The sequence below is a fragment of the Bos grunniens genome, chromosome 11, assembly GCF_055505025.1.
Source record: "Bos grunniens cultivar Pamir isolate PY7600 chromosome 11, Bosgru_T2T1.0, whole genome shotgun sequence".
NCBI classification, from domain to species: Eukaryota; Metazoa; Chordata; class Mammalia; order Artiodactyla; family Bovidae; genus Bos; species Bos grunniens.
This window is the reverse complement of record NC_141175.1, coordinates 107,326,006-107,353,508: the sequence shown is the minus strand read 5'-3', so window position 1 is coordinate 107,353,508 and position 27,503 is coordinate 107,326,006. Positions and strand designations below refer to the sequence as shown.

The 27,503-nt window shown below is 37.8% G+C and overlaps 1 protein-coding gene across 2 annotated transcripts in view; it reads right to left on the bottom strand.

Annotated features, from left to right (window-relative positions):
• The window catches only part of ZC3H6 (zinc finger CCCH-type containing 6), a 76,632-nt gene that overhangs the window by 28,726 nt on the left and 20,403 nt on the right, over nt 1-27,503 (bottom strand). Inside the window, exons 2-4 of one of the 2 annotated variants that reach the window (XM_086328350.1) lie at nt 17,930-18,110; nt 10,586-10,708; nt 1,946-2,198 (exon numbers count right to left, since the gene is read on the bottom strand). In XM_086328350.1, coding sequence (XP_086184476.1) covers nt 1,946-2,198; nt 10,586-10,708; nt 17,930-18,110 — 557 coding nt within the window. The remainder of the gene's footprint in view (nt 1-1,945; nt 2,199-10,585; nt 10,709-17,929; nt 18,111-27,503) is intronic. The other variant, XM_086328351.1, reaches the window with a different exon arrangement.

The window sequence follows — 27,503 nt, the reverse complement described above, 5'->3', positions numbered from 1 at the left end:
TCATCTTGCACCAGTTTTCTTGAAGCAGACATGCTAACTAGACAATTTTTAAGGCTAATTTGACCCTTATGTGATCCATAATTTCTATGGAAACTTGTCCTGGTTTTCCCAGGGATGATGTACCTCAATATAACAGATGAATAGGTTATCATTCCAAAAATTTCTTTAGGTTTTGTTCTTATTTCTGATTCAGAAAAATGTGTATAGTCCTTGGTTGGGTGGATAAAAACATATGCATGTATGCACTTCCATTTACTACACCACTCTGCTTGACTCCCACACCCCCCACCCCCCCGGCAAATTGTAGTTATTTTACATTGTTAAGTTAATCCATTATGTTTCCATTGTTCCCATTATGGCTTGCAATTGTAATTCTTTTATTTTTTGTATGGCTATTGATTGTGAAAACTGATAAACATCTTTTACTCTTGTGATTATGTAACTGTTACTCACTTAATACCATTATATCATGATTGGTCAACAGAAAAATAATAGAACTCCATATCACCCAAACTAGGATCTAACAAAAAGACCTGTAATCACTTTTTAAATTCCAGATGCATATCAGAGTTATCTTGAAACTTTTTGAAAAATACAAATGCTCAGGTATTGCTTTTTTTCTCCAGAGCTCCAGATAAGTTTCTAATGAGCAGTTGTGTTTAAAAATGATGCTTCTGAACTGTGGTGTTGGAGAAGACTCTTGAGAGTCCCTTGGACTACAAGGCAATCCAACCAGTCAATCCTAAAGGAAGTCAGTCCTGAATACTCATTGGAAGGACTGATGGTGAAGCTGAAACTCCAATACTTTGGCCACCTGATGCGAAGAACCAACTCATTGGAAAAGACCATGATGATCAGAAAGATTGAAGGTGGGAGGAGAAGGGGATGACAGAAGATGAGATGGCTGGATGGCATCACCCATGAGTTTGAGTAGGTTCTGGGAGTTGGTGATGGACAGGGAGGCCTGGCATGCTGCAGTCCTCCTCTTTGGGGTCGCAAAGAGTTGGACACAACTGAGTGACAGAACTGACTAAACTGGACTATATGATGATCTTTTATTTTTATCTAGTTTGTTTCACTTTTTGTATTTCATATTCAGTGCCCCCATTTCATTTAGTTTATGTTTTCCAATTTCTTGATCTCTTCTTTTTTCTTTTTATTTTTTGATGTTCTTTCTCAAGCCTTTATCAAGTATAGTAGAAAAGCTTTTGCATACATATGTATTTAGAAAATTATGAATTTTTACATAACAAAAAAATTATGACATTTTGATTTCACTTGTTTGGCTTAGTATGAGTAGAATGCTAGATTTCTAGCATTTATTTAGGTTTACTGTATAGCATAGGAAACTATAATCAGTATCTTGTAATAACCTATGATGAAAAATAATTTCAAAAATAGTATTTGTGTATTTGTATAACTGAATTATCTTGCTGTGTACCTGCAACATTTTAAGTCAACTATATTTCAATAAAATACATATATTCTTTAAAAAGTCTATAGTCTTGAGTATATTTAAACAGCAAAGAGGATCACTATATTTTAAACTCTAATAAAAGAATAGCTTTCTAGGATTCTGTCTTTATAGGGTCTAAAATATAAAGTAACACAAGGTAACTGTTGAAAAGTGTAGGTAATTTTTTTTTCAGTATACTGATACCATATAGAAGAGAGGGGAAAAGACATAACAGGAAAGTTGTTCTACATTTTATATACTTTAAAAATATTAGGAAATCTATTAAATACAAATTTTAAGATATCATGCAGATTGAAATATCTATAGATTTTTGTCCTCAAGGTCTACTAAATAAAGAAAAACAAATTCAGGAACCACAGGAATAAACTGACCATTACAAAGGACTAAGAAATTTAAGTTTTTATTTCATAGCTACCTGTTTATCTTAATAAAGTTTTCATAGTCAAAACCAGACAATTTCAAACTTACCTTGCTGAATTCCTTTCAATCTTTGTTTTTTCCCTGGTTCTTTAGAAAAAGATGATCCTAAAGAAGTATTTGAGGTTTCTTTAGCTTGCCTGTATTGTTTCAGCTGACTGGCAAAATCTTCCTCTGTTTCCTGACTGTAGCTACCAAAGTTGTCATCACTGTAGGTACTGTACTCATCATAGTCTTTACTTTTAAATTTTCTGTTATGTTGACTCTTCTTTGATGCCATGTAGCTTCCTGATATATGTCCATGCTAAGTGAAAATGAATAACCATTGTCAGGATTTTTCAGTTACATATAGAGGAGTTGATCGTAACACAGGACATCTTCCCCCACCCCTCCATCCCCAGAAAGCTGGGAGAAAAAAGGGAAAAGAGTTGTTCTGTCTTGTGGTTAGAATTTATCTATGGAACTATTTAAAACTAAGTTTAAAAAGCTAAATGCTACTCTGATGTTATTAAACACTGTAATGTTCATAAAACCTTGCTGGTGAGTGTGTCTTGTTCACTTTGTTTTCCATGCCCATGTCTTACATTTCTCATGCTCCATACCTCAATATTTGTATCCACAAGAGTACTTTAAAATCCGTATCAACATACACGAATTCCTTCTCCAAAAACCCAAAGAGGTCTTTTTGAAAATAGAAAAAAAAAATAGTAAAATAGCTTGGAGAAAGGGTAGAAAATATGCAGAGTCTCCTTAAGATTGAAAAATTCCCAAATGACATGTTTAAGCATATTATATTTAATAAAAATTATGTAAGGTCAAATTTGTAAAAAGGAAACGCTTGTATATGAGATTTAATAGGAAAAAAATACAGATGTCCCTAATAATGAAAAACATCTAATGAATAAATTGCTCATTAGAAACTACTAATTGCATTTATCCATTATGAATTTTATTGCTTTTTACTAAAGCATGTAAAAATAAAAAATACATTGTAGTCCTAGAAGTTTATTTAGTGATAGTATGCAAGTACTTCTCTATTCACTGAAATATTTTCATTACTTCTATCATATCTTGTCAATTTTTTTATAAGAAAGCAAGAAAAAAATTGCACATAATTACAACTTGAGGATCTAGAAAAAGTCAGACCATGACTCATTTTCAGTTTAGTACATTTTAAATGTGATATAAAATACTACCCTGGCAGAATACCAACATGAGACTGCATTTTTAATAAAATACAGAGAAATATTAAGTCCTTTCTAGTAATTATAAAATAGAGAAAAAGTAAATACTAACTGAAGCAATCAAGAAAATCAATTAACATCGATTTTGAATTTTGAAGACATTGTATTAGACTTCCAACATTCTTTTTTTAATATAAATTTATTTTTTAATTTATTTATTTTAATTGGAGGCTAATTACTTTACAATATTGTATTGGTTTTGCCATACATCAACATGAATCCGCCACAGGTATACACATGCTCCCCATCCTGAATCCCCTTCCCTCCTCCCTCCCCATCCCATCCCTCTGGGTTATCCCAGTGCACCAGCCCCAAGCATCCTGTATCAAGCATTAAACCTGGACTGGCGATTCGTCTCACATATGATATTATATATGTTTCAATGCCATTCTCCCAAATCATCCCACCCTCGCCCTCTCCCACAGAGTCCATAAGACTGTTCTATATATCTGTGTCTCTTTTGCTGTCTCGCATACAGGGTTATCGTTACCATCTTTCTAAATTCCATGTATATGTGTTAGTATACTCCAGTACTCTTGCCTGGAAAATCCCATGGACAGAGGAGCCTGGTGGGCTACAGTCCATGGGGTCGCGAAGAGTCAGACACGACTGAGCGACTTCACTTTCACTTTTCATTTTCATGCATTGGAGAAGGAAATGGCAACCCACTCCAGTGTTCTTGCCTGGAGAATCCCAGGGACGGCACAGCCTGGTGGGCTGCCATCTATGGGGTCGCACAGAGTCGGACACAACTGACGCAACTTAGCAGCATACTGTATTGGTGTTTTTCTTTCTGGCTTAATTCACTCTGTATAATAGGCTCCAGTTTCATCCATCTTATTAGAACTGATTCAAATGTATCTTTTTAATGGCTGAGTAATACTCCATTGTGCATATGTACCACAGCTTTCTTATCCATTCCTCTGCTGATGGACATCTAGGTTGCTTCCATGTCCTGGCTATTATAAACAGTGCGGCGATGAACATTGGGGTACACGTGTCTCTTTCAATTCTGGTTTCCTTGGTGTGTATGCCCAGCAGTGGGATTGCTGGGTCGTATGGCAGTTCTATTTTCAGTTAACATATTGAAAAGCAGAGACATTACTTTGCCAACAAAGGTCCATCTAGTCAAGGCTATGGTTTTTCCAGTGGTCATGTATGGATTCGAGAGTTGGACTGTGAAGAAAGCTGAGCGCCGAAGAATTAACGCTTTTGAGCTGTGGAATTGGATAAGACTCTTGAGAGTCCCTTGGACTGCAAGGAGATCCAACCAGTCCATTCTAAAGGAGATCAGTCCTGGGTGTTCTTTGGAAGGAATGATGCTAAAGCTGAAATTCCAGTATTTTGGCCACCTCATGCAAAGAGTTGACTCATTGGAAAAGACTCTGACGCTGGGAGGGATTAGTGGCAGGAGGAAAAGGGGACAACAGAGGATGAGATGGAAGGATGGCATCACTGACTCAGTGGACATGATTTTGAGTGAACTCCGGGAGATGGTGATGAACAGGGAGGCCTGGCGTGCCACAATTCATGGGGTCACAAAGAGTCAGACACGACTGAGCAACTGAACTGAACTGAACTGAACTGAAGGAATCTCCACACTGTTCTCCATAGTGGCTGTACTAGTTTGCATTCCCACCAACAGTATAAGAGGGTTGCCTTTTCTCTACACCCTCTCCAGCATTTATTGCTTGTAGACTTTTGGATAGCAGCCATCCTGACTGGTGTGAAATGGTACCTCATTGTGGTTTTGATTTGCATTTCTCTCATAATGAGTGATGTTGAGCATCTTTTCATGTGTTTGTTAGCCATCTGTATGCCTTCTTTGGAGAAATATCTGTTTAGTTCTTTGGCCCGTTTTTTGATTGGGTAGTTTATTTTTCTGGAATTGAGCTGCAGGAGTTGCTTGTATATTTTTGAGATTAATTCTTTGTCAGTTGCTTCATTTGCTATAATTTTCTCCCATTCTGAAGGCTGTCTTTTCACATTGCTTATAGTTTCCTTTGTTGTGCAGAAGCTTTTAAGTTTAATTAGGTCCCATTTGTTTATTTTTGCTTTTATTTCCAACATTCTGGGAGGTGGGTCATAGAGGATCCTGCTGTGATGTATGTCGGAGAGTGTTTTGCCTATGTTCTCCTCTAGGAGTTTTATAGTTTCTGGTCTTACATTTAGATCTTTAATCCATTTTGAGTTTATTTTTGTGTTTGGTGTTATAAAGTGTTCTAGTTTCATTCTTTTACAAGTGGTTGACCAGTTTTCCCAGCACCACTTGTTAAAGAGATTGTCCTTTCTTCATTGGGCTTCCCTGGTGGCTCAAAGGGTAAAGCAGCTGCCTGCAATGTGGGAGACCCGGGTTTGATCCCTGGGTCGGGAAGATCCTCTAGAGAAGGAAATGGCAACCCACTCCGGTACTCTTGCCTGGAAAATCCCATGGACAGAGAAGCCTGATAAGCTACAGTCCATGGGGTCACAAAGAGTTGGACACGACTGAGCAACTTCACTTCACTTTCTCCATTGTATGTTCTTGTCTCCTTTGTCAAAGATAAGGTGTCCGTAGGTGTGTGGATTTATCTCTGGGCTTTCTATTTTGTTCCGTTGATCTATATTTCTGTCTTTGTGCCAGTACCATACTGTCTTTACTGTGGGTTTGTAGTAGACCCTGAGGTCAGGCAGGTTGATTCCTCCAGTTCCATTCTTCTTTCTCAAGATTGCTTTGGCTATTCGAGGTTTTTCGTATTTCCATACAAATTGTGAAATTATTTGTTCTAGCTCTGTGAAAAATACCATTGGTAGCTTGATAGGGATTGCATTGAATCTATAGATTGCTTTGGGTAGTATACTCACTTTCACTATATTGATTCTTCCGATCCATGAACACGGTATATTTCTCCATCTATTAGCGCCCTCTTTGATTTCTTTCACCAGTGTTTTATAGTTTTATATATATAGGTTCTTTGTTTCTTTAGGTAGATATATTCCTAAGTATTTTATTCTTTTCGTTGCAATGGTGAATGGAATTGTTTCCTTAATTTCTCTTACATGAAGGAAACACAGCCCCTCGGTCTTGAGAGTGGGCCGCAGGGACAGCTGATCCTCATCCCGCTCCATGGCAACGAAGCCCCGGCCAGCCCCGCACCGCACACGCCCGGCCCAGTCAGCCCCGGCCTTCGCCTTCCAGTGGACCCCTAGTACACATGGTGCCAGGTGCCGGCTTTCTGGCCTCCCGTGACTTCCAACATTCTTAAAGCAACGTTTTTAAAGTTTATCAACTGTTCTCAGTCTAGCACTTCAGAAATTCAGAAGTGGATTTAGGATCATAGCCAAAAGGCAGTGTTTCTTACATTTTTTAAAAAGCCACTATTAAAACAAAAAAAGAATTGTTTTGATTAAGCTGAAGATTAATTCATTGAATGGTACTTACATTTCCTTTTATTAAAAATGTGATTATATTAATTTTTCAATGATATATTTCAATGCTTAATTACTAAAGATTACTGTTAATGGGCAACTTTGAATTTTTCTCTAGAAATTAGATGCTTTCCACAAAAGCTTTTAAGCATTAATAATAATCCAGTTCTCTTAATTTTTTCACAGCCTTTACAAAAATAATCTCCATAATTCCTAGTTTTTCAAGCAGAATTACCCCTAAACTTTCAATTCATCCCTCCCTTGATTTCCCAACTGCAAATAATCCTATCCCTCTAATGATGCAAATCTCCCATCTCAGGGCTCCTTCTGCAGTGACAGACTCTAACATGCCTGCTGCAGTGCTTAGTGTTTACATCAGGGCACCACCCAAGCTCTCCTGGAAGTGCTAAATGGACTGAGGGGTTACAGAGCAGCCCCAGAGAAGAAGAGCTCCTCGTGCTTCACAAGTTCATCATCTGGAATGAACAAAATGTACTCAGCAGCAAGGATCTAGCAAGTATTTTTAAAAGCCCTCCTAAAGATAAAAGAAACGAAAAAGACTATAAATTCTACCAAAAGATATAATTTCTCCAATCATTTTGCTTATTGATTATTAGGCTATATACCTGCTAGAATGTCTGTGGGGGCAGATTTGGTTTCTGTAATACAGGCTATCATTATAAACATGAAATAAGAGTACAGGGGACCCTGAACAAGGATGAGGAAAAAGGAAAACATATTAAGCATTTCAATTTCATTGTTAGATGCTAATACTATATTCTATTATTGCCTTTTAGAGTAAAACTTACATATAGTACCTACTTTTTATCTCATTAAATGAGATTTTTAGGATATACTTTCTAATATCAGTGAGTCAACCCTAAAGCGTATGTGAAGGAAATGATCCTGAACTTTCTTTTCTAATGCCAGATTAGGTAATTTAATTCAGATCAGCCCTTCTCCTAAAAAAAATGCAGAAAAAAAAATTTTTTTCAAACTACTATAGACATCAGAGAGCTAACAAATTAGTGAAGGATTTCTGGACCATTATTCATGGAGTAGCTGAAAATCCCCAGAAGTGAGCAGTACTTGGAGCTGTTTTTGCTCTGAAAGCATTGGCCCATCATGAAAAATCATCTGACAGGTTCAACAATACTTTTGACTATCCTTTTAACCTTTGGGAACAAAAGGAGAAGTCCAGAGTCTGGAAAAAGTGGAAACCTAGAAATCCCCAGTAAGTCTGTGGATTTTGAGGATTATGCACACTGACATGAATACTCCTCAGTACTCCTGAGAGCGCCAGGATTTTTCCAGCACAAAGTAATTATTTATATTGAAGTTTTGTTCATACAATGCAATATACTTAAGGAAGATATAAAGTATATCATGTTTTACTTTTTTTTTTCTGTTTAAAACACATCAAATAACATTTGCACTTGAAAAGGTAGATGGCACAAAATTTGTATATTGAAGCCCTAACCCTCAATACCTCAACATGTGAGTGTTTGGAGAAAGGGACTTTAAAGTGGTGATTAAGTCACAATGAAGATGTTAGGGTGAGTCCTGATCCAATTTGACTGCTCTCTGTCTAAGAGGAAATTTGAACACACAGAGGAACCAAGGGTCCACGTGCACAGAGGGATGACCATACAAGGACAAAGCAGTGAGTAGGTCTACAAGTCTACAAGCCAAGGAGAAAAGCCAAACAGATCCTTTCTTTGTGGCCCTCAGAGAAAACCAATCCTGCCAGCCCCTCAATCTTGAACTCAGATCTAGCCTCTGGACTGTGAGAAAAGTAAATTTCTGCTGTTTAAGCCACTAGTCTGTGGTATGTTGTTATGGAAGCCCTAGCAAACAAATACATGATGTATTCTTTATGTTCAAAGATTTGAAATTTGTAGCATGTTTTATAGAATATTTTTTTAATATCAGAAAGCAAAGAATGAAATTGAAAGCTTAATTCTTCTCTTTAAAAGGCAGCAATTCAAAAGATATCATTTCACACCCATTAAGAAGGCTCTTGGGCTTTCCAGGCGGCTCAGTGGTAAAGAATCCACCTGAAATCCAGGAGATGAGGATTCAGTCTCTGGGTCGAGAAGGTCCCCTGGAGGAGGAAATGGCAACCTGCTCCAGTATTCCTGCCAGAAAAATCCCATGGACAGAGGAGCCTGGTGGGCTATAGTTCATGGGGTTGCAAAAAGTCAAACACAACTTAGCGACTGCACACATATGCACAAGAAGGCTCTTATCCAAAACAAAACAAACAAAAAACAGAAAATAACAAGTTTGACAAGGATGTGGAACAATTAGAAAAGTCTCAAGCATTGTTGGCAGAAATGTAAAATGGTGCAGCCTTTGTGGGAAACAGTTGGTAGTTCCTCAGAAAGTTAAATGCAGAAATAACATATAATCAAGCAATTTCACTCCTAGGTCTACACCCCCAAAGAATTGACAGCAGAGTCTCAAAGAGATGTCTATACACCCGTATTCATAGACAACAGGCAAAAGGTAGAAGCAATCCAAATAACTATCAATAAAGGAATAAATAAACAAAATGTGGTATATACCTATAATGGAATATTATCCAGCTTCAAAACATAAGGAAATTCTGATACATACTATACAACATAGATGGAAAAATTTTTTTCAACAAAGATGAAAAAATTATGTTAAGTAAAAAAAGTCAGACACAAAAGGACAGTGTGTGACGTGCCCAGAGCAGACAAATTCACAGAGATGGAAAGAATAGTGGATACCAGGAGGGGGGAGGGGAGAAATGAGGCATTACTGTTTGGCAGATACTGCTTCTCTTTAGGATGACAAAAATGTTCTGGAAACAGATAGAAGTGATCGTTGCAAAACACGGTAAATACACTTAATGTCACTGAGCAACTGTTATTTTAAAATGGTGAAAATAGTGAGTTTTTCCAAAGAAGATATATGAGTGGTCAACAGACACATGAAAAGATGCTCAATATCACTATCACTAATCATCAGGGAAATGCAAATCAAAACCACAAGGATATATCACCTCATACCTGGCAGAATGGCCATCATCAAAAAGCTAAGAAATAACATGTATTGGTGAAAATGCAGAGGAAAGGGAACACTTGTACACTGTTGGTGGGAATGTAAATTGGTGCAGCCACCACAGAAAACAGTACGAAGGTTTCTCAAAATATTAAAAAAATAGAACTATCATATGATCCAGTGTTCCACTTCTGGATATTTTCCCAGAGAAAATAAAAACATTAATTTGAAAAGATATATGCACCCCTGTGTTCACTGCTGCATTATTTACAGTGGCCAAGATACAAAAACGACCTAAGTGCTCATTAATGGATGACCGGATAAAGATATGTGGCACATATACAATGGAATATTACTCGACCATAAGAAAGAATGAAACCTTGCCACGTGCAACAATGTGGATGGACCTACAGGGCATCACGCTAAGTGAAATGACCCAGACAGAGAAAGATAAATGCCGTGTTATTTCTCTTATATGTGGAATCTAAAAACCAAACAAATGAGCAAACAACAGAAGAGAAACAGATTCGAACAAACAGGTGGTTGCCAGAGGGGAATGCGGATAAAAGAAATAGGCCAGGGAGATTAAGAGGTAGAGCCTTCCAGTTGTAAAATACGTGAGTCGCAGGGATGAAATGTACAGCACAGGGAAAACATAATGTAATATCTCTGTAGGTGACAGCAGAGATGAATGGATAAAGATATGTAGCACATATACAATGGAATATTACTTGACCATAAAAAAGAATGAAACCCTAGAGGGCATCATGTTAAGTGAAATAAGTGAAAGTCTGGTAACCAGACTTGTGATGGTATCATTTTGTAATGTACAGAAATAATGAATGCTATTATTATAATACATTGTGTACCTGGAACTAACATAGTGTTGTAGGTCAATTCTACTTCAATTTTTAGAGAAAGAAAAATAGTTAAAACTGTAAATTCTATGCTATGTATATTTTATATACATATTATATACATATATTTTACAATAAAAATAAAGAAATACCTGAGAAAATGGAATGTCATAATCTCTGTAGAAACCAGATCTTTTTCTGTGGGAAGTTTCTGTATGTTCGACCTCTGAATCAAGGCTATAGTCTGAACTATCATCACTGGATGGAGAATTATGCTAAAAGAAGGAAAAACCAAAACTGTTACATTTACAAAAGGAAGAAAATTTAACTAGTAACTGAATAAGCTTATTTCAACCAGAGGGGCCAACCAATAGATTATATTATCCTAGTAGGTTCTGAAGTATTAACTGAAAAATTCTTGCTCCAAAGACCACCTCCACCCCAGCTTCTTTACAATTTTCTGAAGGAAAGTACATATTCCTCTTTTCTCAGAGATTTTATGGCAGCATTTTCTCCATCATCCCTTTGGCCCAAGGACTTCAAACAGAAAATATGCTCTAAAGGTATCTTAAATTTAAGTTAATCTTAAAGGAAATAAAATTGGTTCCTCATCACCAAAAAGGTCCTAGAACGTGAATTGAGTATGAATTATTATTTTTTTTACCTAAAACGGCTTTAGAGTTCTTAATCTATTGTATAAGTACTCTAAATCTAAAAGATACCAAAACATTCCAAATTATAGATATAAAATAAATCCAATCCACAAAATTGAACAAAGATGAAATGCAAACCACAAGTAATTGATAGTGATTGACAAATATCATGAATAAGTTTTTTCAAGTATGAATGCAATTTCATTCATTCAGATCACCAAATCTCCTCCATCTAGTCAAAATAATTACCTTCCCAGGTTGAGCATCCTCTTTAAAAATTTTTTTTAAAGTTCTTATCAACAAAGACACTGGCTCTATATTTTATTGTCCTTGCATTTCCAGCATGAAGGTCTAGAACAAACTCAGTAAAAATGTGCCAAACTAAATTGAGCTCTTGATACTTTTGACGGAAGGATCTGTTTTCCTCGATTCCGTTCTTACATGCTCACTTAAGATGACTAACTGTTTTCCTCTACATTGTTCTTAAACGTTCCAGGGTTTAGTTTTGTGGTGCTGCTCTGTTTCTGTTGATATGATAGGTGATATGAAGATCTTTTTATAATTATATTATGAAACACTTTAAGCTTAAGTATCTAATCTTTTTGGTTAGGATTTGAAATAAATATTATTGATTTAAAGGCCAAATTTGCTGTGTTACTAGCAGAAGTCAGCTCTGGCTCAAGACAACACTTCTCATTTGAAAAACACTAAGAAGACTCGCCTAAGAAGAAGTTCAAACAAGGGCCTTGCTTCAGGAAGAGCCATCAGAGAAGAGAAGATTCTGCTGAAAGAAGAAGATTCTTCAGGCTGCTGCTGCTGCTGCTGCTAAGTCGATTCAGTCGTGTCCGACTCTGTGCGACCCCATAGACAGCAGCCCACCAGGCTCTGCCGTCCCTGGGATTCTCCAGGCAAGAACACTGGAGTGGGTTGCCATTTCCTTCTCCAATGCATGAAAGTGAAGAGTGAAAGTGAAGTTGCTCAGTCGTGTCCGACTCTAGCGACCCCATGGACTGCAGCCTACCAGGCTCCTCCATCCATGGGATTTTCTAGGCAAGACTACTGGAGTGGCTTGCCATTGCCTTCTCATTCTTCAGGCTATCCCCCCGCAAAATGAGTCTAGAATACAGATTTAAGAAGCCATTAGGTAGGCTATTATAAAAAAAAAAAATACACTATGTGGTTCATATATAGTAATAAATAAGAGTAATTATTAACCTGAAATTAGCAACTGGACTACATTAAAAATAGCTAGAAATAGAAGAGAGTAATTAAAATTATTACATTTTTAAGTGAAAAGGATAGTATACTTTTTATTTCAGAATTTTTGTGTTTCTTTTTTTGGGGTATTGTTTAGTATCTGTTTAGTGTTTGAAAGTGTTCCTTTAATTTTGTTTTTTACTTATAATACACTGGTGGATTATTTCTTTCAATCCACTTGGTTGCTAAGTACTAAAGTTCAAGTCTAAATGATTATGTTTTCTGTGGGACTCTTTAACAGCATGATACCACATCCTGGTGAGTAAAGAGGGCAAAAGACGGATAGTAGAAAGCTAATTAACAGGACAGCCACTTAGTGAACCCTTCAAATATTCAGTGCCAGAAAGACTTTAGAGACTTCAGTGACTTCCCTGAACATGGCAGCCTTTTCACACCTTTTTGCTTTTGTATTCTTTGTGTCTCTTCAGTCAACCAACTAATTCCTACCTGTCCTTCAAAAATCTACCATAAATGAGGAAAATAGTTTTCTGTTTCACTGTCTATTTTTCCAAGTACCAGTATCACACTGCTTTAATGACAGAGCATTAATGTGCTTTAATATGTTAGGGTCACCCCATATATTCCTCCTTTGGGGGTTTTCCTATCTATTCTTGGATGGTAGTTTTAAAGGTAAAGTCCACAAATTATTACTCCTGTCCTCAAGAGGTAAAGATTAATTCTTCTCCCCTTGAGTGAGGCCTAAATTTAGAAGCTTGTTTCTAGTAAACAGATTTTGTCCAAAGTGCTTAGGTTAAGAAGAAGACTGTAGCTGTCATCGTGGGTGCTCTCGCTTGCTCTCACTGTTGGCTCACTTGCTTTGGAGGAAGTGAGCCAAACCATGAGGACGCTGCTGTGACATGTAAAGAGGCTCACATGCTGAGGAGCTGAGGCTGCCAAGAGCCTCGTGACTGAACTTGGACGAGGAAATGACTGCAACCTCACAAGAAGTGCTGAGCCAGAATCACAAAGTTAAGCCATACCCACGTTTCTGACCCACAGAAACAGAGAGGCAAACTTTCATTGTTTTAAGCTTCTAAGTTTGGAGTAGCAATCTGTGCAGCAATAGTTAGCTAATACAGATTCTGGAAATGTGGTGCTGCCAGTACAAACATCTAAAAGGCAGGACTGGTTTTGGAATCAGGCAAGGAATAGATACTGGAATGACCTTAAAGGAGCACTAGTGAAAGCCTAGATCACCCTTAATGATCATTAGTAAAATTTTGAAATTTGGGGTAACTTAAAGGAAAGAGAGATATCTTATTAAAAGTGGAGGGGTTTCCCTGGTGGCACAGTGGTTTGATCCCTGGTCTGGGAAGATTCCATATGCTATAGGGCAACTAAACCGGAGTGTTACAAATACTAAGCCTGTGCTCTAGAGCTCGGGGGCCACGCCTACTGAGACCACGCACTCTGGAGCCTGTGCTCTGCAAGAGAAGGCACAGCAATGAGAAGCCCGTTTACTGCAGCCCCAGCCGCCACTTGCCGGAACTACAGAAAGCCCATGCAGCCACAGACCCAGCACTGCTGCTGCTAAGTCGCTTCAGTCGTGTCCGACTCTGTGCGACCCCATGGACAGTAGCCCACCAGGCTCCCCCGTCCCTGGGATTCTCCAGGCAAGAACACTGGAGTGGGTTGCCATTTCCTTCTCCAACGCATGAAAGTGAAAAGTGAAAGTGAAGTCGCTCAGTCTTGTCCAACTCTTAGCGACCCCATGGACTGCAGCCCACCAGGCTCCTCCATCCATGGGATTTTCCAGGCAAGAGTACTGGAGTGGGGTGCCATTGCTTTCTCCGACAGACCCAGCACAGTCAAAAGTAAATAAAGGAGTGGCAAAGGAAGATCTCCGTTCTATAGTGCAGAAACCTGGCAACACTGTTACATTCAGTAAAACGGAAAGTAGGAAATAAGCCTAATGAACTTTTTCAAGTTTTTCAAGTTTTTTCAAGATTTTCAAGCAAAATGTTGAAAGTACCTCTCTATGAGCGAAGATAGATAACTTAAAGGAAGAACTGTTAAAAATGAACCAGGGCATGATGGTTTCAAAAGTTCTTAGGCAATGGCACCCCACTCCAGTACTCTTGCCTGGAAAATCCCATGGAGGATTTTCCATGGAGGAGGCCTGGTAGGCTGCGGTCCATGGGGTCTCGAAGAGTCGGGACACGACTGAGCGACTTCACTTTCACTTTTCATTTTCATGCATTGGAGAAGGAAATGGCAACCCACTCTAGCGTTCTTGCCTGGAGAATCCCAGGGACGGGGGAGCCTGGTGGGCTGCCGTCTATGGGGTCGCACAGAGTTGGACACGACTGAAGTGACTTCGCAGCAGCAGCAGCAGCCTCAAAACATCTAACTTTGTTTTTGCTTCCCCTTTTTCTTGACTAGTTTGGTCAATAATTTATATATCTTGCTGATTCTTTTATAAAACTGACTTTACATTTTAATTTGTTAAATTCTGCTTGTAATTTTAAGTTCTTCCTTTTTGTTTCTCTCTTTTCTGTTTTCTAGATTTTAATACCATAATAATTTTTCTTCTGATAATTTTTTAGTTATCCTCCATATGTCAAAGTTTTATCATTATATTCCTGAAATTCTGCAGTTTTAATCTGTGTTCAAAGGCATTTCTGGTTTCTGACTTTGTTATTAATGTCTTATTTTATTGCACTGTGGTTTGAGATTGCTCTTTATATTATTTATACTCTACTGAATTAACTGGAGTTTGTTGCCTATGACATGGTCTGTTTTTGTGAATATTCCAAGTATACTTGAGAGGAAGATATATTCTCAGGATTCAGAGCTTACTATATGTTTATAGTATTTCTGTAATATCCTTATCAACTCTTCATCCATTTGATTGATGTCTTTGGGATAAGAGAGGTTACTAGTGTATCTCCTTTATATTACTATTCCTATTTCTTCTCATAGTTCCTATAGTTCCTACTTTATTAAAATTGATATTTAAGGGAATATAAAATATTAGCAACATAGCTTCATGAATTATAATCCTTAACATTATAAAATACCCTTCTTTGCTTCTTGCAATGCCTTTTTTAAAAAAATTGTTTTTAGTTGGAGAATAACTGCTTTACAATATTCTGTTCTCTTCTGCCATACAATGTGAATCAGTCGTAAGTATACATATGTCTCCTCCCTCTTGAATCCCCTCCCCTACCCACCTCAACACGGCACTCTGTTCAATACCTTTTTGACCTAAATTTGACTCTTCTTCTGCCACACCCCTACAGCAGGCAGGATCTTAGTTTTCAGACCAGGGATCGAACCCATGCTCCCTGTATTGGAAGCATGGAGTCTTAACCACTGGACCGCCAGGGAAGTTCCTTGACTTTTTCATATATCAACACTGTGACTTCTGCCTTCTCTTTCTTTGAATTTGCCTGGTATTTCTTTACCCATTTTTTAAATCTTTCTCTTTTACATAGCTTAGAATTAGATTTTGCATTCTTGGGGAGTGTATCTTTTGGTATTAGGAAGGTATTTGGTATTAGGTATTGGTATTTTTGTTTCAATTACTTCTTTCAGACTGCTTTTTTCCAATAACCTGTGCCCCTGTCCCTTCTTTGCATATTATTTGTTTACTAGAAGAACTAATGTTGACATTAGGTAGTAACCTCTTCTTTTCTTTCCTCTCTTTCATTCTCAGGATAATAATTTGAGGTATATTTTAAAATTCTCAGTTAATAACTATAAAGCTACCAATAAAGTTATCTTGCTTACGATATATTCTTCTGCTTTTCCTGACACCTTCTATAGCCATAATGTTTCGATACATAATATTCTGCCCTGCTTATGTTCAGTATTTATTTTTAGTTTTATAGACAAATATGCAGTGTGTATAGATCACTCTTGCTTTATCACTCAGTCATTTTGGATATCTGAACTTGTTCTCTAGTAGAGTTTATGAGAAGGCTTATGACATTGTTTCCTGATTTCTTTTATATACAGTTTTTCTGAGGACATTATATTTGAAATTTGGTATGTACCTGGATATAAAAAGCTTGGCTCACATTTTATTCAAATATGTTATTCCATGATCTTCTGGCACAAAATGGTGACATCAAAATTTTTTTTTTATAAATCTGATTTCCCTTTCTTAATCAGTGACTTGGTCTTTTTGCCTAAATGATCAAAGTTTCCCCCTGCAAATTCTACTGATGCTGTCTGATCATAGTTTGTATTATTTTTGTAATTTTTAAAAATCATTTTGAAATATTAGGTTAAGTTTTTCATGCTTTGTGGGCACTCTTTCTTTTCTGGAAGAATGTCATTCTCTCCATTTTCCTCCTTCTTTTTAATAACAGTAACTTGTGTGGAATGTGATCATGGTCCAATCTTGCTGCTCACGTATCAAAGTAAGAATGGACCAGGAAACTGCCCCAGCTTCACTCTCATGTTGTTAACATGAAGCACGAAAAAATATGGCTGTATATGTTCTGAGATAAGCCAGCCCTGCTCGCTAACCCATTTTTCCTTCCTTAGCCCTATTATTCTTATCCTCTCAATCTAGATTCTACTCCCAGCAGCTGTCTCTTCAGGGTGGGACTCTGTTCTAGAAGAAATCTAGTTGATCAGCATTATGAGTTCATGAGACCCAGACCATCCCAGCCCCATCCAGTTTTACCCGGTCACCTTATACGCACACAGGAATTGGAAACTAGTACAGGCCCCTCTCGGTTTCCAGTGAGGTGTCTCAGTTTGGCCAACAGGCTCTCCACATTCACTGGGGACTCTTTCATTTGAGATGAATACCTGTTGGTAATCTGTTTTCTGGAAATTTCTTTACCTTTTCTCTGCTTCATTTCACACAGCTGCTGATCCTACTCTAGTCTTGAGTCTGTGGTTTAGCTTTATCCTTTTGTACTTTTGAGGTTTGTGGAGGTAACTTGTTACTTCATTTTTCGGTAGATGTTGCCAATGCATTTTTGGTTTTGCCATCCTAACTGCTGTTTTTATGGCGGAAATTCGGGGAGTTTAAAAAAATTACCCCACTACTACTGCCAACATTAGTTCTCTGTCAATGTAAGTTCTCTCTGCTCAACCCTAATCCACATCATTCTGTACCCAGCACTCAACTATTCTCTTGATAGCATTTGGCTTTCAGCTGTTTCATGCCTCTCTCCTTCTCGTTTCAGTGTAACCTCTGTAAGAGCAGAGACTGTTTCATTCATGACTGTAACCCCCAGCATACAGCACAGAGATTTCCACAGCAAGCATGTAGTAATACTTATGAATGAATAAATAAATGAATGGGCAAACAAGGCCAGTGCTGACAATCTACATCTGTGGAGAATGAAATTTTCTTTCCTTAAGCTTTCAGTATTTTTGCACACAATTTTCTATCAATCTAAAAGGTTTATTCTAATTTGTATTAAAAATTTACTTTGATTATTTTTAAATCTTTAAGATATTTCACATAATCTTTATATTAAGAAAATCTATTAAGCACATAAATCAAAAGATCTAATCCATATATAAGAAAATAGGCAATGATTTATACTCACTAATTTTCAGTGTAGTGTTTTACATTTCATAAAAATTTACCAAAGAAACAAAAAATAGATTCTAACTAACCTTATGCTTCTCACGTTTTCTCCTTTTGGACTTTTTCTTCTCTTTTTCTTTCTTGTGTTTTTTCCTTGATTTTCGGTAGGCTTTCTGATTTTTCTGCTTTTCATCCTCTTTTGCTTCCTGTTCCTGTGTTTCTTCAAATCCTGCATCATCTATTTCACCATCTTCTAATTCACCATCTTCTCTGTAAAAGGCAATGAAAGTGTCAACTTTCAAATGTCAACTCTAAAGGGAATATTATAGAAACATTTCCAAAAGAAAAGAAAAATGAGTCAAGATTTTAAGTTATACTCAGTAAGATTAGGGATTGGCCAATTTTCTATAAAGGGTTGCTATTGCTAAGTCGCTTCAGTCGTGTCCGACTGTGCGACCCCATAGACGGCAGCCCACCAGGCTCCTCCATCCCTGGGATTCTCCAGGCAAGAACACAGGAGTGGGTTGCCATTTCCTTCTCCAATGCATGAAAGTGAAAAGTGAAAGTGAAGTGGCTCAGTCGTGTCTGACTCTTCGTGACCCCATGGACTGCAGCCCACCAGGCTCTTCCGTCCATGGGATTTTCCAGGCAAGAGTACTGGAGTGGGCTATAAAGGGTTAGATAGTAAATATTTTATTTTTTTATTTTTTATTTTTTGATAGTAAATATTTTAAATTTGCAGGCCACATATAGTTTCCATTGCAAATCCTCCTTTTTTAAAAACACCCTTCAAGAATGTAAGCAGCAATTTAAGCAGCTATAGTTTGCCAAACTTGGATTTAGATTAAAAGCATTGACTCTCACCAAACAAATGAATGAATGTATAATGCAATACTGTCCAAAAGTAACACTGCAATAATTGTTAGGTTGCTGCAAAAGCAATTGTGGTTTTGCATTGTTGAAATTTGCCATTTGATACTGGAATACATTCTTAAGTAAATGTGGCTATGTTATACATAATTTTAATGTACATTTCTCACTTTATGTTTCTTTGCTAATGACTTATTGCTGCTTATTTTATATTTATTTCAGACTATGGAAATGATGTTAGACAAAAAGCAAATTTGAGTGATTTTCTTATTTTAGTTTAAAATGGGTCATAAAGCAGCGGAGACAACTCGCAACATCAACAATGCATTTGGACCATGAACTGCTAATGAATGTACATGAAGTGGTGGTTCAAGAAGTTTTGCAAAGACGAGACTCTCAAAGATGAACAGCATGGCCACTGGAAGTTGACAATGAAAAACCAAGAGCAATCATCGAAGCTGATTCTCTTACAACTAATCAAGAAGCTGCCGAAGAACTCAACATAGACCACTGTATGGTCATTTGGCATTTGAAGTAAGTTGGAAAAGTGAAAAGGCTTGATAAGTGGGTGACCCAAAAAAAAAAATTATCGTTTTGAAGTATCATCTTCTCTTATTGTATGCAACAACAAACCATTTAAGTGTATTTTATATTACAGTCAGCAACTAGTTTCATGGCTGGACTGAGAAGAAACTCCAAAGCATTTCCCAAAGGCAAACTTACATCCAAAAAAATGTGATGGTCACTGTTTGGTGGTCCACTATGAATCAGGACGAAACCATTATATCTGAGAAGTATGCTCAGCAAATCAATGAGATGCACTGAAAACCACAACACCTGCAGACAGCCTTGGTCAACAGAATGGGCCCAGTTCTTCTCAGTGACAACGCCCAACCTGACTGCATGTCCCACAACCAGCACTTCTGAAGTTAAATGAATTGGGCTATGAAGTTCTGCCTCATCTGCCATATTCACCTCACCTCTCACCAACTGACTACCACTTTTTCAAGCACTTAGACAACTTTTTGCAAGGAAAACACCCGCAAACAGCAGGATGCATAAAATGTTTTCTAAGAGTTCATCGAATGCTTAAGCATGGATTTCTATACTAAAGGAATAAACAAACTCATTTCTCATTGGCAAAAAAGTGTTGATTGTAATGGTTCCCTTTTTAATAAAGATGTGTTGAGTCTACTTATAATGATTTAAAATTCACAATCCAAAACTGCAATTACATTTGCACCAACCAAATACCATCTACTAAGCTACCATAAAAAAGAAAAGAAGGAAGGACAGAAGGGAGAAACTAAAATATTTTAGGAAGCAAACATTCTAACTACTGGAAGGAATTTTTAATTTATTGGCCCACAGACAGCTATGTATATTAGTTCTCATCATAAGAGTAAACTTTAATAAGAAAACAAATTTTAATAGTAGATAAGTAATAAAACATGAACCACAAAAGCAGAATAAATACCTCAACTTGAATCTGTAAAAAATATTCACAGCAAAAGCAAAAATCTACAAATTTTTATATTATGACATTTTTATAGTTATAGAAACCCAAATGTTCAATAACAACATTTTAAAATGCAAATTAATCAACTGATGTACATAGAAGGTGTGTGTGTGTTACTTGCTCAGTCATGTCTGACTCTTGGCAATCCCAGGGACTGTAGCCTGCCAGGCTCCTCTGTCAATGGAATTCTCCAGGCAAGAATACTGGAGATTGCGGTTTCCTTCTCCAGGGGATCTTCCTAACCTAGGAATCGAACTCACCTCTCTGTGGCTCCTGCTTGCATGCAGATTCTTTACCGCTGAGACACCAGGAAGTCCTCCATCTTAAGTACTCGCCTAACAATTCTCAGTTGTTTATATCTGCACTCTATATATTATATATGAATGACTCGCTTATTGTTTGGTGAAGCAGAGTATGTGACTGTGTCTTTCATAGCTGTATCTCTAGGCTCTGGCACAGTGCCTTGCTGTTTACTGAATGACTGAATGGAAAATATCCATAACCCTTGCAGTTTAGAATAGGCACACAATATCACCCTAAGATGATTGTGAAGTCAGTGTTATTCTTCCCCAGTTTCTATCATAAAATCAGAGGTATATGTCTAATTTAGGTTGATGTGAAAATTTCATGTGAGACAGGTTCAGCATACTGGCTATTTTAATTTTAAAAGTTTTGAGCTTTTATAATACTATAGTATCTTACAGCCTAAGAAAAATGAGTGCATATATTCACCGAAGGACAAGCATAAGAAAGTTTTTAACACTTTTAGTCATAATGGTAGAAAATTTAAACCCAAATATCCATCAACAAGTGAATGGATAAACAGTGCTTTATTTATATAATGGAATCCATAAAGCAAAGAAAAAATTAAATATTGTACCACTAAACACAATATGATGAATCTGCAGACATAAGCAAAAGAAGCTAGACATAAGAGACTACTGTGTGATTCCATTTATATGCACTTCAAGAAACTAATCGATGGTGACGTAAGTTAGAATAGTAATTACCTCTTGGAGGTTTATAACTAACAAAAAAAGACTACTAAGGAGCCTGTATAGTACATTAAAATATTCTCTATAGATGGGAATGGTGATTACTACATACACACATGTAAAAATTCATCAAGTCTGAAAAATTCAATTAAGAAGTGTGTATTTTACTGTCTGTATGTAAAATTCTAAATGCAAATAATAAAACCTAGAGGTGTGCATCCTTTCTTTTACCACCAGTCTCGACCAGCTTAAGCTCCTAAAAGTGTTAAGACCTTTTATATCTTAAAACCGCTCATTCATATTTAGAATTCTGACTAGAGATACTGAAAATATTAAAGAAAGCAGGGAAGAAAGTAGGGAAAACCACTAGACCATTCAGGTATGACCTAAATCAAATCCCTTATGATTATACAGTGGAAGTGAACACTAGTTTCAAGGAATTAGATCTGATAGAGTGCCTGAAGAACTATGGACAGAGGTTAGTGACACTGTACAGGAGGCAGTGATCAAGACCATTCCCAAGAAAAAGAAATGCAAAAAGGCAAAATGGTTGTCTGAGGAGGTCTCACAAATACCTGAGAAAAGAAGAGAAGCTAAAGGCAAAGGAGAAAAGGAGAGATATACCCATCTGAATGCAGAGTTCCAAAGAATAGCAAGGAGTGGTAAGGCCTTCCTCAGTGATCAATGCAAAGAAATAGAGGAAAATAATAGAATGGGAAAGACTAGAGATCTCTTCAAGAAAATTAGAGATACCAAGGGAACATTTCATGCAAAGATGAGCATAATAAAGGTGAGAAACGGTATGGACCTAACAAAGCATAAGATACGATGAAGAGATGGCAAGAATACACAGAACTATACAAAAAAGATCTTCATGACCCAGATAACCATGATAGTGTGATCACTCACCTAGACCAGACATCCTGGAGTGCGAAGTTAAGTGGGCCTTAGGAAGCATCACTATGAACAAAGCTAGTGGAGGTGATGGAATCCCAGTTGAGCTATTTCAAATTCTAAAAGACGATGCTGTGAAAGTGCTGCCCTCAATATGCCAGCAAATTTGGAAAACTCAGCAGTGGCCACAGGACTGGAAAGGTCAGTTTTCATTCCAATCCCAAAGAAGGGCAATGCCAAAAATGTTCAGACTACCACACAATTACACTCATCTTATATGCTAGCAAAGAAATGCTCAAAATTTCTGTCCAAGCCAGGCTTCAACAGTACATGAACCATGAACTTCCAGATGTTCAAGCTGGATTTAGAAAACACAAAGGAACCAGAGATCAAATTGCCAACATCCGTTGGATTATCAAAAAAGCTAGAGTTCCAGAAAAACATCTACTTCTGCTTTATTGACTACGCCAAAGCCTTTGGCTGTGTGGATCACAACAAACTGTGGAAAATTCTTAAAGAGATGGGAATACCAGACCACCTGACCCGCCTCCTGAGAAACCTGTATGCAGATCAGGAAGCAACAGTTAGAACTGGACATGGAACAGACTGGTTCCAAATTGGGAAAGGAGTATGTCAAGGCTATATATTGTCACTCTGCTTATTTAACTTATATGCAGAGTACATCATGAGAAATGCTGGACTGGATGAAGCACAAGCTGGAATCAAGATTGCTGGGAGAAATTATCAGTAACCTCACATATGCAGATGACACCACCCTTATTGCAGAAAGTGAAAAAGAATTAAAGAGCCTCTTGATGAAAGTGAAGGAGGAGAGTGAAAAAGTTGGCTTAAAACTCAACGTTCAGAAAACTAAGATCATGGCATCTGGTCCCATCACTTCATGGCAAATAGATGGGGAAACAGTGCAAACAGTGACAGACTTTATTTGGGGGGCCTCCAAAATCACTGCAGATGGTGACTGCAGCCATGAAATTAAAAGATGCTTGCTCCTTAGAAGAAAAGTTATGACCAACCTAGACAGCATATTAAAAAGCAAAGGCATTACTTTGCCAACAAAGATCCATTTAGTCAAAGCTGTAGTTTTTCCAGTAGTCATGTATGGATGTGAGAGTTGGACTATAAAGAAAGCTGAGCACCGGAAAATTGATGCTTTTGAACTCTGGTGTCAGAGAAGACTCTTGAAAGTCCCTTGGATAGCAAGGAGATCAGTCCATCCTAAAGGAAATCAATCCTGAAGATTCATTGGAAGGACTGATGTTGAAGCTGAAACTCCAATATTTTGGCATGTGAACAAGTGACTCATTTGAAAAGACCCTGATGCTTGGAAAGATTGAAGGCAGGAGGAGAAGGGGATGACAGAGGATGAGATGGTTGGATGGCATCACCGACTCAATGGACATGAGTTTGAGTAATCTCCGGGAGCCGGTGATGGACAGGGAGGCCTGGTGTGCTGCAGTCGATGGGGTTGGGAAGAGTCCGACACACCTGAGCAACTGAACTGAACTGAACTGAACTGAAAGGCTCCTGCGACTAAGCAGACAGACACAAAGGATCCTGCTGAGTCTTCTGGAAGAAACACAAAACCTCAATAAAAGAGTATACAAGTACTCTGGAGGGATGATATTACAAAGATATTACTCATGGACACGGAGAAGGCAATGGCACCCCACTCCAGTACTCTTGCCTGGAAAATCCCATGGACAGAGGACCTGGTAGGCTGCAGTCCATGAGGTTGCTAAGAGTCGGGCACGACTGAGCGACTTCACTTTCACTTTTCATTTTCATGCATTGGAGAAGGAAATGGCAACCCAATCCAGTGTTCTTGCCTGGAGAATCCCAGGGACGGGGGAGCCTGGTGGGCTGCCGTCTCTGGGGTTGCACAGAGTCGGACACGACTGAAGCGACTTAGCAGCAGCAGCAGCAACTCATGAACACAGCTCTTTGGGATAAGCTGTTCACAACAACAAAAAAAGACATTTTTCAGAGTAGACAACCTGACAGAAGTAGACTGCTTATCCTAAAACCAAGAGAACACAAATTCTAGATACTTGAAAACTATTGCCTGTAGCACTTTTCCTGCTTTGTTCTAATTCATTCTGTCACTTCCTCCCTCAGCATAGATGATAATGCTGGGAAACTGCTCTGCGCCAGCACCCCCCTGACCACCATACATGTCTCCACACAGGCCACACAGGCAAGGCTTAATCACAGGCTGATGTAAGCCTGAGCAGACGCCCTGTGATCCTCCCAATTATGAAAAGGAAAGTGCTGCTGCAAGGCTATTTCTCACCTGCCTCCTTACTTGGAGGCAGGCTGCTGTAAGGCAATTTCTCATCCACCTTCCCTGGTTTCAGTGAGGCCTTAGATTTTCCACCTTGCCCACCTCTTATCATATAGCTGTAAACTAAGAAACTGCAAAGTTGCACTACAGAAACTGCTCCTCAGTGACACAGTGCCCTGTCACCCACCTTGCCCACGCCTCTCTGACCTCTTTGGTCTCAGTGTTACCTGTCAGACAAGGGAGGTGAGGAGCTGACCCCATGCTGATTGGGCATGTGTCATCTGCGTATGAAATAAGCTGTCTGAATCTTACTTGCTGAAGCTGTAGCAGGTGTCACAAAAAGCTTGCTTGAGTCTGGCATTTGCCTGTGCCTACTCTGTTTCCTTCAACCTGTATGGCTTACGTATGATCCTCTAATGATTAAGCTTTAACCTAAATCCCTACCTTAACCTCCAAAACTAGGTATTTTCCCTTCGAGAAAATACTGGTTGGCTATACTGGTGTCATGGAAGAGCTCCCTGACCTGAGTTTTTGTGATTTTTGTTTGTTTGTTTGTTTACAAGCGGTTAAGGTCCCAAGCTGGACCTTGAACATTTAAAAAATGTTTTAAACACTTAAAAAACTAGATGGTTCATCTTATGTGTTCCAGAAAAAGGTTTCTCCTTACAAATTACCAGTGGTAAAATCTGTATATCTACAAGCCTTCAGATCACTTCTATGCTTATCCTTTACCCAATACATTCTTACACCCTCTAGAATGTATTTGGCTTACAGAAACTAGCTTATTCCTTTAAAAGACTATCTACAGCCATGACAATTTTCACTTGGCTTGTTTTTTTCTCCAAGTCAGTCTTAGCACTTAGTCTGTCTCTAACAAAATACAAATTCTTTCAGGAATGGGACTTTATACAAAAATATGGGCAAAATTACATATTTTAATTAGCCTAATATCATTCATAGTCATATGACAACCTTTGCAAATTTTGTTTAGTTCTATATATGTTATCTGTACTCCAGAGATAACAGAATTCCTTCCCTACTTTTGTTATAAGTAACTGTTCTTCTGTTTTTAAAACTATATGTGGTCCTTCTAATCTTTATTTCCTGTATCAACAACACTCTTTATCATATTTACTTCATCAAAACCTCACTTGCAGGACTTCCCTGGTGGTCCAGTGGTTAGACTGCACTTCCTGCAGGGAGCACTGGATAGATTTCTGGTTGGGGAACCAAGATCTTGCATGCCAGAGGGGCCAAAAAAAAAGAAAGGAAGAAGTAACCTAACTTGCATATATAGGTAAAAAAAAATATATATATAGCAATGAAATAATTAGATATTTTCTTCCCATCTCCTTCAGGAGACCATTCTTCTCTGGGACGAATGGACATTGATCTGAAGGGGTACTAACCACCCTACAGGAAAAAAAAAAGTTACTCCCTTAAAGTCGGAATCATTAGGGCTCTGTCTTCAACTAAGGGGGTCATATAATTAGAAAAATTAATAAAAAGTGTGTTATTTACATTGACTGAGAAGATAATATCGTAAAGTCCTAAAAGAACAACAAACTAAAGTCACTGATCCAAGTGGTTGTAGATAACTGCATAGCCCTGGATTTCTTCCTGGCAAGCCAAGAAAAATATATAATATATAGCTAGCACTTCCTGCTTCTCATGGAATAATTCCGTAGTGGAAGTTGATCAATCTATACTCAAACTAAAAGACAACTTGGCTGTCAAAATTGAACTCAGAAGGGAGCTTTATCATCTGACCCGCTGGCCAGGAAAGGCGTCTCTGGTCATCATTCTAAAGTGCCTTTCAGTTTCTCCTTCTAACAGTCATGGCTACTCTTACTTTTCCTTCAGTGCCTTGTCTCCAAAGACAGATGTGCCACTGCACCGCTGTTATTTCATCAGATGATACAAAAATCAATTTTTATAACAGAAGACAAAGGAATTCAGTTAAACCAAGGCAGAGTTCCTACAAAGACCAAAACCTACACAGCAGTAAACATGTAACTTGCTGTTTATCTGAGTAGGAGTAAGGGGAGATTTTTGTTAAAACTTTGCCAAGCTCCCAGCATGTATATACAGAAGAGCTAAACTGTATGCCCCTGAGCCTAACAGATACTTTCATAACCCTCCTAAGACAGCTTCATAAAGTAATGCCTGTGCTTTTGTGACATAAGCAGAAAAAAAATCAAAAGAACTTCCATTTCCCAAATTAACCAATGAGAACTTAATACCCAGAATTCCTCCCAACATGTAATAAACATTTTATATCCCTCTTTATCCCTTCCACTTTCAGCATGGAGACACACTGAAATTGTTTCCTACCCAGCAAGCAGATTAACAGATTAATTTTTCTTTTTTAATAAAGTTCTAATTAAAATATAAATTTTAAAAAATAAAAAAAGAATTTTAAACACTTGGGGGAAAAAAGAGAAATTCTCCTCTGAGCCCTTATAAAGACAATATCATTGGATACAATAGGCAGTACTTGATGTAATGGACAGTATCCTCAATAGTGTCCATACAACCAATACAACCTTTTATCATTTACAGTATACCCCAATTTGAACCAAGGTCATACTGCCAAACTTCAACTGAGAAAAAGCAATTATATGAGGAAATAAAGTAATAGTGTCCAAGTGTTCAACCACAACCATCTGATGTTTTGATTTAAGCCAGGGATGAGAACCACAACATCTAGCTAGAGCAACAATTCTCAAAAACTATATAAGAATCTTTTGTCCTCCTAGCCAAAAAAAAAAAAAAAAAGCACCATTCATTCATTCAACATATTTATTCACTGCTAATTGGGGATACAATGGTAAACAAAAAAGATACGCTTTTCTTCTCTCATGAAGTTTTCAATCTAGTGATGGGGGAGCCAAACATCAATCAAAGAATCATACAAATAAATATAATAGCCATATATTAACATGAAGGAGATAAAAGTGCTACCAGTAGACACAATAGGAGGAAATCATCTGTCAGGGAAGTCTGGAAGGCTTTCCCTGAGGGAGCCATGAATGAATTGAAAGGAAGAGTCAGCCTAGGAGGTAAGGGGTAGGGGAGGGTCT